We start from the raw sequence: 13,644 nt of genomic DNA on the forward strand, positions 1-13,644 counted from the left end.
AATAAATTTAAAGTGGGAGGTTAGGAGCTTGCTTCAGCATGGCCGTGTTTACTTCTTTTTGGCTTTTTGTCACATTGGGAAGAAGGTTTTAAGAACTTTCTCTTACCACTTTCTCATCAATTTGTAGATTTTTTAAATGATTTTATTGAGTTAGGAATATATGTAATACTTTTTTTTTTTTTTTTTTTTTTTTTTTTTTTGAGAAAACTAGCATAGAGAAAGGAACTTCCCAGATTATATTTCCAGGTGGATTTTTACATAAATTGAGAGTAAAAACCAAAATCCAAAAGAATAAAAAAGCTTAAAACTTTGTTTAAGCAGCAGATCCTATAATACCTGGAGATTCCAACTTCCTCCAGTACTCATATTCTCTCCATAGACTTGAAACAATCCTGTGTACTAAGGATTTTAGACATGGACGGCAACGTTTATACTGAAATTTATAACCTAAATAAATTGCTTAAAATTATGGTCTGCTTCATGATACTTTTTATCTTCGTAAGGAATTGGTTTAGCTCTGGGAAATAACGGTCATATATCTCTTGATGTCCTGAAATCTCCAAACCTGTGTATCGTCATACTGAATTGTTATTCATATAGATGCTTTTCTTGAAAGTGATGCTTCATTATCACTAAGAATGAACTAACAGTAAGCTCTTTAAAAAGTCTATGTTAATATTATTGGAAAGGTGAAAGCATTTGCATCTTGTGGTCTAATTTAATTTGACATGTGACAGTACTTTTCACAACCCCAAACTGGGTCTACTTGTATTTTTCTCAGAGACATCCTTTTTTCAATCACAGCTCTAATTGTTTTCAGTTTACATAAATATAGTGCTGGTATTTTTATAGAACATACATTCCACAAAGTACTTTAGATGTATAGTAAATCAGACAGTAATGCTGAATTTATATTGTGTCAGTGGAATATGAGGTGTGCCATGTAAGTGAATCTTCCATGTAACTAAAATTACCCTTGTAAGAAAGAAAACTTTTTTTCTTATGAAAGATTTACATTTAAAAAAGCTAAACTACATGTCACATTTTCCTACATTTTGAACAGAATATTATCTACATAATTTGTTTCTCAGTGACTGAAGATCATCACCATGAATAGACCTAGGGGCTGTTGATTGGTTATAACATTGATTGGTCCAGACTATTGCAGCCTTGTCTGTTTTGTATTATTTTTCTCTCCTGCCTTACTGTCAGGCTATTAGATCTCCCTTCTGCCATTAGTGTCCTTGACTCTAGCATTTATAGTTTAGTGTTTTTAATATGCTGGAGTTTTGAAACTAAATAACCAAGTTCATTAGATTAATATGAATTTAAGAGTAAGTGCTGAATCATGGTATGAGATATCCTATTTTTATATTTCAATGTAGGCTTCAGTGTCTTACATATATGGTGTCTCTTGTGTAAAGTAACAAAAGAAAATGTCAAAATCCATGATGGTCTTTGCAGTATAGTATGTTTGCTGTCCTCTTCTTCTGTGCATTTTTATCATATACCCCAAAGACCCTCTACACCATGGATACGGCTATCCAAATCTCACAGCTAACTTTAGTATAGTTTGCTCCACTGTTGTTCCCTGTCGTGGCTAACAACTACTCATCCTTTGAGATCCAGTTCAAATGTCTCCTGCTAGGTGATGCCTTTCTTAAGTCTGCAAGGCAGTAAGTTGGTCCTCTGTGTCTTCTCATGGACTTTTTTAAAAATGTGTTTCCATTAGAGCATTTGTTGAAATTATGATGATTGTAATAGTAATAGCTAACCTCCTTAGAGTACTTAATATGTGCTGGGCATTATGCTAAGGGTTTTATGTGTATTATTTCATTAAATGCTCATTTAAAAAATAAAAAGAAAATTGAACAACCCCTTGGGGTAGATACTATTATTTTCTCCATTTTACAGATCAGTTAACTGAAGAGTAGTATAACTTGCTCAATTGACAGAGCTGGGATTTAAATCTAGGCAGTTTGATTCCAGTTTTTCATATGAGTCAGCTGAGGTGCAGAGAGATAATTGGTCCAAGGCACATACCTAGTAAGTGACAGAACTGGAATTCCTAGCACTATGACTCTAGAGCTAGTGCTCTTAACTGTTTATGTGCTGTCCAACACTCCATTTTGTAAGCTCCTGAAAGCAGAGACCTCACACTATCCATCTATACATCCCCAGAACAATGACATATAACAGCTTTTCAAGTGTTTGAGAATGAATTAATGAATTTTTTCACTGCCTAATATGTTACAATACCAAGCTAAACATTTGTGCTTGCATTGTTACTCTCAGATATAACTTTCATATTTTGACATTTCTTATTCGTCCTTGTCTTCTCCATTCAAATTGATAATCTAACTGTACTTACTTAAGTCTGCAAGCCATTTTCTTTGCCTTAGCTCAGTTTACCAAGCCCAGCCTACGACAAATAGATCACAGTGAGAAAGAGAAGGCAGAGATTAGAGAAACGAAAACGAGTACCCAAAACAATGTGGTTAGTTCAAGGAATATGAAAAAGCAGCAGCAACAACAAAAAGCCACCTGAAATGTAGGAGGGAAGGAGGGAGAGAAACAAAGGAAAATGGGAAAAGAGAGAGAGCATGCACACATGTGAACAGGAAAAGCATGCAAGTGAAAGGAAGGGAGAAATGAAGAAAGAAAGGAAAAGAACAGGATAGGAAATAGTTTATATTTTCCACCAAAGGTTTGTTGGAAGCTGCTTTTAATTATTCAGGGTAACGAAAGATAATTTGGCATGCGTTATCGTAGACCATAAATTATTAGTAGCATTTGGACATTAGTCACTTGCTCCCACCATTTATTAGAAGTAGTTAACAAGCAAACTAGTTAACCAAGCATGGTATGAGACTCAAAAGATCTGACTTCTGGTCCCTTGCATGGAGCTATTGGACCAGATGATCTCTAGGCCCCTTTTAACTCTTATAATTCTGTGTTATAAATTAACTATATTCCCACCATGTACAAGGCACCAGCCTAAATGCTTAGCACAGTACAGTGAAACAGATGAAATTTATGCTTCAAGGTTTACAGTCTAGTTGAAAAATTAGACAAAAAACAGACAACTTGGTTTTTATTGTGGTGCATTCCTGGACATTACATTATAAAGCCATCTTTTTCTTCTTAGGAATACTATTGTGGTTGATTATGGCGTTCTTGACCATTAAATCCATTCAGGAAATCTGAGATTTGATCAAAATATGTAAGAATGAAGTAAAGAAAGGTAAGCCTGGCAGATGAATAAAGGATTTTAAATGGCATTGGCAAATTAATCTTCCAAATTCTATGAAATAAGAATAAATATGTGATACTTACTGATTATGCTAGTGATTCTTTAAAATGTACTTTTAACATTCAACTACTGTATGATAAAGATGACCTAAATAAAACTATGTTGGTTCATCAACTTAGAATTAGAAAGGCTCTGGTAATTCAGAACAATACTTTCTTTCCTCTATATAAATTTTCTTGTAACAAAGAAAATATTCAGTACATCCTATTTGCTTTAAATTTTGTTGAACTAGGGAAGTAATACATTCCATTTAGGAAATGGACAACACTTAGCCCAGGGTTTAAAGGATGACTAATTATAGTTCTGTTCTTTGTTATCTATTCTCTAGACCCTAGTTTACGTTCTGCTCTTTTCATGAAAACTTCAACTATCATTACTCACACTGCTTTCTGCTGTTTCTATTTTCCTAATTTATCTAATTCTTACAGGAGCTAATATAGGATAGTGGTTGAGACTGGAGTTTATGTCATACTGCCTATGCTGTCACTTACTTGCTGTGTTAATCTAGGCAAGCTGGTTAACCTTGACAAACCTTAGTTTCTTCTTTTGTAAAATGAGGATGATAAAAATGGTGTCTACTATTAGGGGCATTGTGAGGATTGAATGAGAACATGTATATAAAGATGTTAGCACCCTGCCTTGCATATATTACATACTTAATAAACATTAGCTATTATTGTTAGTATTTACAACTGTACAATTGCCCCCTTGATATATATGTGTTCTGTCTCTTCCTACAGTGTCCACAAATTAGTAGGTGCTCAATTAAGTGTTTACTTTAGAGGGTATGGGAGTGAGGATGAAAGGAAAGAATCTAGTAAGAGATCGTGACTTGAGGGTTTCCACTGTATATTTTGTAAGGGAAGTGGTAGGATTAGAATCTGCAGTGGTGATGACCTCCAAGTCATAGCTGTGTACTCAATAAGCAGAGTGTGAGAGGTAGTGGAGAGGATTAGGAAAAGCAGAGATATTATTGCTGGCAATAGGAGTTTGGGGGTAGTAAAGTAGATTTATTTATAGCATGGAGCAGCAGGAATGAAAAGTTGCCATACCAAATTGAATTGGGCAGATGTTGATGGGATTGTTGGAAAGTTTTATACACACCATCTGTTGCTGGAGAGTGTCCTGGTAGTGGGACAAATTCAGAGGTCATTTGTGCGTAAGCGACCTTCTAAATTCATGGTCTTCAATTTCATGACAGCTTCCAGCTCAGAAACCATCTTTTTAAGGAGAGCTTTAGTTTCACCTCCTCTGCCTTTTCTTGTTCACTAGAGAGAGTGTTTAACCAAAATTGAAAGAGATGACAAACAACCCGGTCAACCATCCAACTCAATAAAATAGTATTTCCTTGAATCATGGACTCAAGACTCTTCAGAAATGTTAATCCTTTGCAAGTTATAGACATATTGGAAAATGGTAACCATGAGATAGAGGAATTTATAGGGTCTAAACCTCCTAGAAGAAAAAAAATAGGATTTCTTTGAAAATAGTTTTCATGTGTTGCTGTAAGAGTGGGAGGTTTGTGTTTTTACTTCTTGTGAGGTTGGATATTAGTTAGGACCAGGAAAGACTAAGAGTGCTGTAAGGCAGAGGACAAAATGAAAACCGGAAGAAACATAGAATTAATGGTCCATCCTGTTAGAAGACCAGTAGAGGAGAGGGATCAATCAGTAGTTGATCCTTTATAGTTGGTTGAGGTTTGGAAAGAAGAATTTGTTGATTTATACAAAAGGATTAAGTTGTTGGTAAAGTATTTTTTTAAACCAATCATGAACAACTTAGATATTAGGAAGTATAAAAGAGCCAACATTTATTTAAGGATTTGAAAATATATTTTCTGTGTAGATTATTTAATCTCATTAATCTCTCCCCCCCCCCATTTTGAGAGAGAGAACACATTCATATAACTTTTATTACAGTATATTATTATAATTATTCTATTTTATTACTAGTTATTGTTAATCTCTGCCTTATTTATAAATTAAACTTTATTGTAGGTATGCAGGTATAGGAAAAAAGTTTGGTGCTACTTCAAAAAATTTGTGGAAAAAAATTTTTTTCATCTTTTGAACAGCTTTATTTACATATAACTCACATACCATATGTATTAATTTTCTACTGCTGTTTCACCAAATTATCACAAACGTAGCGGCTTAAAACAGCACAAATTTATTATCTTCTAGTCCTATAGATCAGAAGTGTGACACAGATCTCACTGGACTAGGATCAAGGTGTTGGCAGGGCTGTCTGTGTTCCTTTCTGAAGGCTCTAGGGGAAAATCTGTTTCTTTGCCTTTTCCAGTATATAGAGGGCGCCTGCACTCCTTGGCTCATGACTCTCTTCTTTCATCTTCAAAGCCAGAAATATCAGGCTGAGTTCTTCTCATGCTGCCATCTGTCTGGTTCTCTCCTCAGATTCTCTCTGCTATTTGTTTTTAAATTTATTTATTAATATTATTACTTTTTACATTCTAAGATTTTACGGAGCAGTTGGGGAGGAGGGGAGAGAGGGAGGAAATAGGGTGGGGAAAGGAGAAAGGAGTTGAGGCCTATGACACCCCCCCCCTCATTCCTGCAGGAGAGACCAGGTGGCTTCCAGTGGCAGCTCGGTGGTCATTGCTGGGCTGGTTGCAGGTGTCAGGGGGCATTGCTCAGTCCCCTGGCCCTCCCTCCTCCCTGGCTTGGTAGCCCGGGGGGCTTCTCGTCCTTCTAAGTTTTATAGGTGTTCTTCGGTGATGTGAGACCTTTACTAGTTAATGTCAAACTTTGTCTCTGGTCTGTGGGTACTTTGTTTTTTCTTTCAGTTCTGTGTTGGATTATTTGCTGTTCTCACTACTTAAACTCTACACTGAAACTAATTTGTTGCCCTTTGCTTACTTCTAAAATGGGGGAACTTCCTGTGGGAACCAGCATTTGAGCCCTGTAGTTGAGCTAAATTGCTGCTTTGCTGCTCACTCCGTGGGGAAGGCTTTTTGTGCAGCTCAGGTTTTAGTGGTTGACCTTGTATTGTATTTCCAGGTCTTGTGAGGTCCAGTACACCTGGGTTGTATGGAAACTCTGGTCTGAGCCTGAGACTTTTAATCAAACTCCACCCCCTGCAGTTCTATATTCCTGACCAGTCAACTCTGAGTGGGCCTGTGCTGATTGGAGGGCATATCAGCTGTCCATGCTTTGCCCCAGTGTTCCCCTGACATCTCCCCCACTGCCGGCACTCAAAACACTTCCCATGGGATGGGCAGTGTGCCAGTCCCTTGCAATGACTCACCGGCCTCTGCATGGCTCATTTTTTCTGTTGTTGTGGCTCCTTGCTCCTGTGTGGGTCCATGGGAACCCTGTTAGTGGTCTTGCTGGCGTAAGGGCCACCACAGCCCTCATCTCCCCTGCCGCCTCCAGGCAACTTCATAGGAAGGGCACAGCTGCAGCTTTTGCCAGCTCTTGCTCCATGCACTCACCAGCTCCAGCCTTGAAGTGGCTGGGGCTCAAAATGGAACAGTCTTTTCCTTCTCATCGTGGCTTCTCCTGCCTTCATGAACTCCACAGGTCTCTCCTCTTCCTCCCCTGAGCTCTAGCAGCCCCAGCTTGGCTGTTGTTGCTTTCTAATAGTTGTAAATTGGTTGATTTGTGGAAGAGAGTGACACTGGGGACTGTCTGTTCTACCATCTTGACCAGAACCAGTTTGTGGAAAAATTGAATTAAGGATAATACGGGCTGGCCAATTAGCTCAGTTGGTTAGAGTGCAACAGTAGTACAACACCAAGGTCACAGGTTTGGATCCCAAACGAACCAGCCACCAAATTAAAAAAAAAGATAACATGAATCCTTCCATGAACTTTTGAAAACCCCTCATATATATAGGGTTCTATAGCATCCACATTTTCAGGTGTCCAATGGGGGTCTTGGAATGTATCCCCCACAGATAAGGGGGGATTACTATATAATAAATATAAAACTTCTCTAAACTAATAATATATATGCTCTGGTTCAACTTCTTTCAGTTCTTCTAATATGCTGTATTCACTCTCATATCTAGGACTTTGCAAACGCTAATACCTTCACTGAGAATACTTTTACCTACCCTCTGTTCCCCATCCCAGCCATACGCTCTCTATAAGTTCACTGCCAAAGCACTTAGTACTTTCTGTTAGGAATTAATTTTTATCTTATTTACCACTACTTTCCTATATATGCTCAATAACAATTTGTTAAATAAAATATGTATCTGTTGCTGTGTATAGATATTGATATTTTACTGTGTATGTATATGCCTCATGTAAAATGTTCAGAAGTATTAATAAAATTCAGTTTTCTGATTACTAGGATGAGTATGGACTCATAGAATTTAAACATGCCCCTTGTATTATTTTTATAGTGGTAATTTAAGGGGGAAGAAAAGGAATGATATAGAGAAAATAGGGGTGCAGATAATTGCAACATTATTGAGTATTCTGTATATATCCAGTATTCTGGTAGGCACTGTACAAAACATAAAAGAGGTGTAAAACTAGCTGCTCAGGGAAATATATTAGAGAACTGAGATCAGCCAAAAAGAGACTGTTGACAGCTTTGAATTTGGAGAGGTTTGAACAACTGGAATTCATATTTTTTCCATTTCAATTCAAGTCAGCAGTCACTGAACATCACCTGTGTGTCAGGGTCAGTACTAAGTGTGAGAAGTAGATGATGTATCCAGGAAGTATGTTGTGGTCCAAGTTAGAGCAGTGCCTTAGGAAAACAGTCCAGGGTGAAAGCCTGGAATTGGATTTCACAGATAATATATTCTTGAGTCAGGATTCCTGCGAGTCAGGATTCCTGCATCAACATATAAGTGTCTGTGTTAACTGCTCTGTCATCTTCCTCCAGTCTGTCAAGTTCGTAGTAGTCTACATGCCAAGTCATGTGTAAGAGGATAGAGTGGTAGTCAAGAGATTGAAACCCTTTGAATTGGGCAGATCTGGTTTTTTAGCCTGGCTCTGCCATTTGCTTCTCAGTTTTCATATCTATGTGGTATCTGAGTTATTGTGAGGATTATCTAAATATCTATGTAAATAGTGCCTAGCTCATAGTAAGTGCTCAATGAAAAGTTAACAATAAAGATTTCAATATTATCTCTATTGACAGTTGGTCAATATCTAGGTCCTGCTGCCTGAGATGCATACTCTTATACTAACAGTATTTTACCCATCCGTATTAGTCCATTTTGTGTTGCTATAACAGAATTACCTGAGACTAGGTAATTTATAAAGGAAAGAGGCTTATTTGGCTTACGATTCTGGGACAGCTGCATCTGGCACGGGCCTCAGACTGCTTCCACTCATGGCAGAAAGTGGCAGGCAGCCGGCTGGTACAAGCAGATCACATGGCGAGAGGAAGCAAGAGAGAGAGAGAAGGTGCCAGGGTCTTTTTAAGCAATGAGCTCTCACGGGAACTAATAGAGCAAGAACTCACTCATTAATCCCTCCTCCCCCAGGGAGAGCATTAATCCATTCATGAGGCATCTGCCGCCATGACTCAATCAGTTTCCAACACTGCCACGTTGGAGATCAAATTTCCACATGAGTTTTGGAGGGGACAGCACATCCAAACTCCATCATTCCGCCCCTGGCCCCCCAAAACTCATGTCACTCTCACATACAAAATACGTTCTATCCCCACAGTCCCAAAAGTCTTAGCTTGCTCCAGCACCAACTTCAAAGTCCAAAGTCCAAAGTCTCATCTGAGACCAAAAGCAAAAGTCATTCCAGCTCTGAACCTGAAAAAGAAAACCAAATTTATCTACTGCCATGATACAGTGGTGGAACAGGCATTTGGGATACATTCCCATTCCAAAGGGAAGAATAGGCCAAAAGAAAGGAAAAACAGGCCCCCAAACAAGTCCAAAACCCAGCAGGGCAGACATTATGTCTTAAAGCTCCAAAATAATGTTCTTTGACTCCAACTCCTGCATCCTGGGCACACTGGGGCATCTGGGCTCCCAAAGCATCAGGCAGCCTTGTTCCCACAGCTCTGCCAGGCACAGCCCAGTGGTCTGCGCTAGTGCCTGTGGCTTTTCCAGGCCTGCATTGCACATTACCAGTGGCCCTGCAGTTCTGGGGTCCTGGCAGCAGCCCTGCTGTCTTTGGCTTTACTAGACATTTCCCTGGTAGGGGCTCTCTGTGGGAGATCCGACCCCACATTCCTGCTCAGCATTGCTCTAGTAGATGGCCTCTGTGGTGGCTCCGCCCCTGTGGCAGGTCTCTGCCTTGGTCCCCAGGCTTTTCCATACATCTTCTGGAATCTGGGTGGAGGCTGCCACGCCTCCACTGCTCTCACATCCTGCCGGCCTGCAGACTTACAACATGGACGCCACCAAGGTTTCGGGCCTCTACTCTCCAGGGCTGACCTCTTCAGAAAGACCTTCCCTGACTATTCTATCTAAAGCACTACCCCTTATCACCTTCTTATCCTGCTTTATATTTCTCCATAACACTTATCACCATTATACTTATTTTATACATTTGTTCATTAATTGTCATTCTCCCTTTCTGGAATGTAACTTTAGTGTCTAAAAGTGCATAGTAGGCAGCCAGCAAATATTTGTTAAGTGAATAAAAGTTTGGGGGTTGTCAAACCTAAACATGAAAATTGCTCTTTAAAGATTATTCTACAATTAGTTGAGTTTGGGAATAATTCTGAAAAAAGTGCTAAATTACAATTTCTTTTTCCTTTAGAAAAATGTTGACCATGGAATGATAGGGAAACTGTCTCTTCGTAAATGGCGCTTCATGCAGTTTTCTTCACTGGAACATGAAGGAGAATATTATATGACACCACGAGACTTCCTCTTTGCAGTAATGTTTGAGCAAATGGAACGTGAGTTTTTATTGTTGTTTTAATTTTTTCAAAATCAAACTTTAGGACTAAAAACGCTGTTTTTCAAAATTGGTAACAGCTTTTCTTCATTTTAATTATCATTCTTTGTACCATGCATTTACTTATTATTTGACTTTTCATTCCTTGTGACACAAGTGTAGTTAACTTTCATATGTTCTTTTATATATAGGATTTTCTAAAGTGACAGAGGGTAAAAATAGGTAAATTTTTAAATGCCATTAAGTACATTATTAATAATTAATTTGTCCAGGATATTAGTTTTTGGTGGTATTGATGCTTTAAATCAGGCAAAAAAGTGAAACTAAATTAGGGAAGTTAGGAGAGTCACTTAATGGAGTCATGATGCAATAGGTAGAAAATCCTGAAAAACATAATCAGAAGAAAAAATTCAAAAGCTGTAATTATATAATTTTATTTCATAAACAGCCAGCTCACAGTTATTCCAAATGATGTCAGAGATTCTCAGTCCCATTACTTAAACCAGACCCTGTCACTCTGTGGAGGTTGTGTTTGACCTCGTCCTCTGTGGCCATATTGCAGAAGTGGTCTAAAAACTTCTTGGCTTCCTGACACCTGCAAAGGTGCACTGGAGTATGCCTTAGAAATAAATAGCTGTACAGATGCTTCTGAACAGTGGGGTTAGGTCCTGGGAAACCCATCATAAGGTAAAGATATCCTGAAATTATTGCATTTAGGACACCTAACCTACTGAACATCATAGCTTAGCCTAGCCCACCTTAAATGTGCTCAGAACACTTACATTAACCTACAGTTGGGCAAAATCATTTAACACAAAGCCTACTTTATAATAAAGTGTTTAATATCTTATGTAATGTGTTGAATACTGTACTGAAAGTGCATAACAGAATGGCTGTGTGGGTACTTGAAGTACGGTTTTTACTGAATGCCTATCATTTTCATGCATTGTAAAGTTGAAAAATCATTAAGTCAGGGTCCATCTGCATATCCAATATCTGAAATGGATGAGGGCAAGGTGGGCAGTCAGAGAAGTACATACGGAATTGGAAAAGACTAAGGGGACTTGGTAAGGCATTATAAACATTGAGGGATGACTTGAACAAAAACAAAATGAACGATCATGGCATATTCTAGGGACAGTGAGTTAACCAGTTACTGGAACCAGAGGACCACTTTGGGCAGTAGGGAGAGATCAATTTGAACAACAAATAAGGGCCAAATTGTACAAAATATTTTAGTGACCCTATCCAAACACCAGAGGAATGTGTATTTAGCAGGGATGGGTGGAATTCATCTTGAATCAATGAGGTAATAGTGAAGGTTTGTGAGCAGGAAAATAAAATGGTAAAAATATGTTTAGGTTATTTTAGTACATCTCCTTTGGAGAGAAGGTTGGCAGTATGTATTTAAAAATCTTAAAAATATCTACCTACATTACTGGAGTAAGTTCACTACGTAAATAATCAAAGAGATGCCAAAATATTTCTTTAAGTAGTGTAGCCTCTTTGACACAGAAAGAACTTGGACGTCATCACTTCTGTCCTCATAGCAAAAAAAAAAAAAAAAACTGAAAAATGGAAAATCAACAACAACTTCTCTTATATCCATCAGAGAATTGAGGGCACAGGGCACACTGACCTGAAAGCTAGAGGCAAGCAGATGCAGAGAATCAGAGCTTACCCAGAGCAGAAACTGCCCAGAACCCATCACTGGAGCCAGCATCAGGCAGGAATACTTAAAGGGTAATTGACTAAATGCTAGAATCTGAGTGTGGGCTATCTTGAGAGGTAAAAACTCCGAAGACTTAGTGGTAGAGAGGCCCCACCTCGAGCCCTACCACGTTCTCACAGTGAAGATCTAAGAAAAATTCTCTCCTTCTTTTCTCAGAGGGAGGGGAAAGTAGCAATTTTTAAATACTACCAGAGCATTCCATTCTCCTTAACAAAGGCCTGCACAAAAAGGAGACTATTTTACCAGAGCCCGACCAACCTGGGGGAATGGAAATTCCCAGCTCTAGCTCCTCTAGCCTTCTTGTCTAACCAAAGGGATTTTTTTAAAAAATTGAGAAACACTTTTGAAGGGCACAGTCTGACAGAAAGATGGAGAGCTGATCATGGGACCGTACGACACTTCCTCACCCCCCCCCCCCATTTTACCACCACATCAATAGAGTACAACTGAAGGAACTGCACCTCTGAGATCTTATTTAAGGAGAAGTTTCTAGGGAAACAAAAAAATGATAGAGGAGAAAGAAAAAACAAAGGCAGCAAAGGAAATTCTAGCCTCTGAGACATACAACTATAGCAAACGGTAAACACACCCTAATCCTAGGCAGGTAAACGTAAAAGGCCTATTCGTAACTTTTACCTAGTACCTCATGTCTGACTCTCAACAAAGAAGTCACAAGGCACGCTAATAGGAAAAAGCACAGTCTGAAAAGACAAAGCATGCATTAGTACCAGATTCTAATATGACCAACATTTTGGACTTATACCAGGAATTGAAAATAACCATGATTAATATGCTAAGGACTCTAAAGGAAAAAGTGCACAACTTTTAAGAACAGATGGGTAATGTAAGCAAAGACAGTGATACTCTTAGAACAGAGCAAAAGGAAGTGCTAGAAATCAAAAACACTGTAACAGAAATGAAGAATGCCTTTGATGGGCTCATTAGTATAATAGACCTGGAAGAAGAAAGAATCAGTGAGCTTGAAAATATGTCGGTAGAAACTTCCCAACCTGAAAAGCAGAGAGAAACAGAGACTAAAAAAACCAGATTATTCGAGAACTGTGGGAAAATTATTAAAGGTTATACACATAACAGGAATATCAGAAGAGAAAGAAAGAGCATTAGTCTGTTTCCGTTGCTTACAACAGAGTGCCTGAAACTGGGTAACAAATAAAGAGACAAAATTTATTTCTTACAGTTTTGGAGGCCGGGAAGTCCAAAGTCCGGGGAACACGCCTGGTGAGGGCCTTGTTCTTGGTAGTGACTCTCCACAGCAGCACAGGGTGTCACATAGTGAATGGCTGAGAGAGCCGACCTCACTTGCTCTCCTTTTAACACCATCAGAACCACACCCATTACCACTTATTAAACCATCAACTTACTACTCCATGAATAGATCGATCTATTCACAAGGGCACAGCCCTCACATTCTAATTGCCTCTTCAAGGCCCCACCTTTGAGTTACCATAATAGTATTTCTCATCCTCTTAACATTGTTACAGTGGGGATTAAGTTTCTCATACATGAAACTTTGGGAGACCCATTCAACTCATAGCAAAGAGAAAAAGGAACAGAAAAAATACTTGAATTAATAAAGGCTGAGAATTTTCCACAGTGATTAGCAAACATCAAACTACAGATTCAAGGAGCTCTCAGAACACCAAGCAGTGTAAATGCTAAAAATTCCTAGGCATATCATATTCAAACTGCAGAAAATCAAAGAGAAAGATAAAATCTTGAAAGAAGCCAGAG

At 38.6% G+C, this 13,644-nt stretch overlaps 1 protein-coding gene across 1 annotated transcript in view; it reads left to right on the forward strand.

Annotated features, from left to right (window-relative positions):
- The window catches only part of MICU2 (mitochondrial calcium uptake 2), a 120,978-nt gene that overhangs the window by 26,665 nt on the left and 80,669 nt on the right, over positions 1–13,644 (forward strand). The window contains exon 2 of the mRNA XM_063102763.1: positions 10,020–10,161. Within this exon, the coding sequence (XP_062958833.1) occupies positions 10,020–10,161 (142 nt within the window). The remainder of the gene's footprint in view (positions 1–10,019; positions 10,162–13,644) is intronic.

This window comes from Cynocephalus volans, chromosome 7 (assembly GCF_027409185.1).
Source record: "Cynocephalus volans isolate mCynVol1 chromosome 7, mCynVol1.pri, whole genome shotgun sequence".
Lineage (NCBI taxonomy): Eukaryota > Metazoa > Chordata > Mammalia > Dermoptera > Cynocephalidae > Cynocephalus > Cynocephalus volans.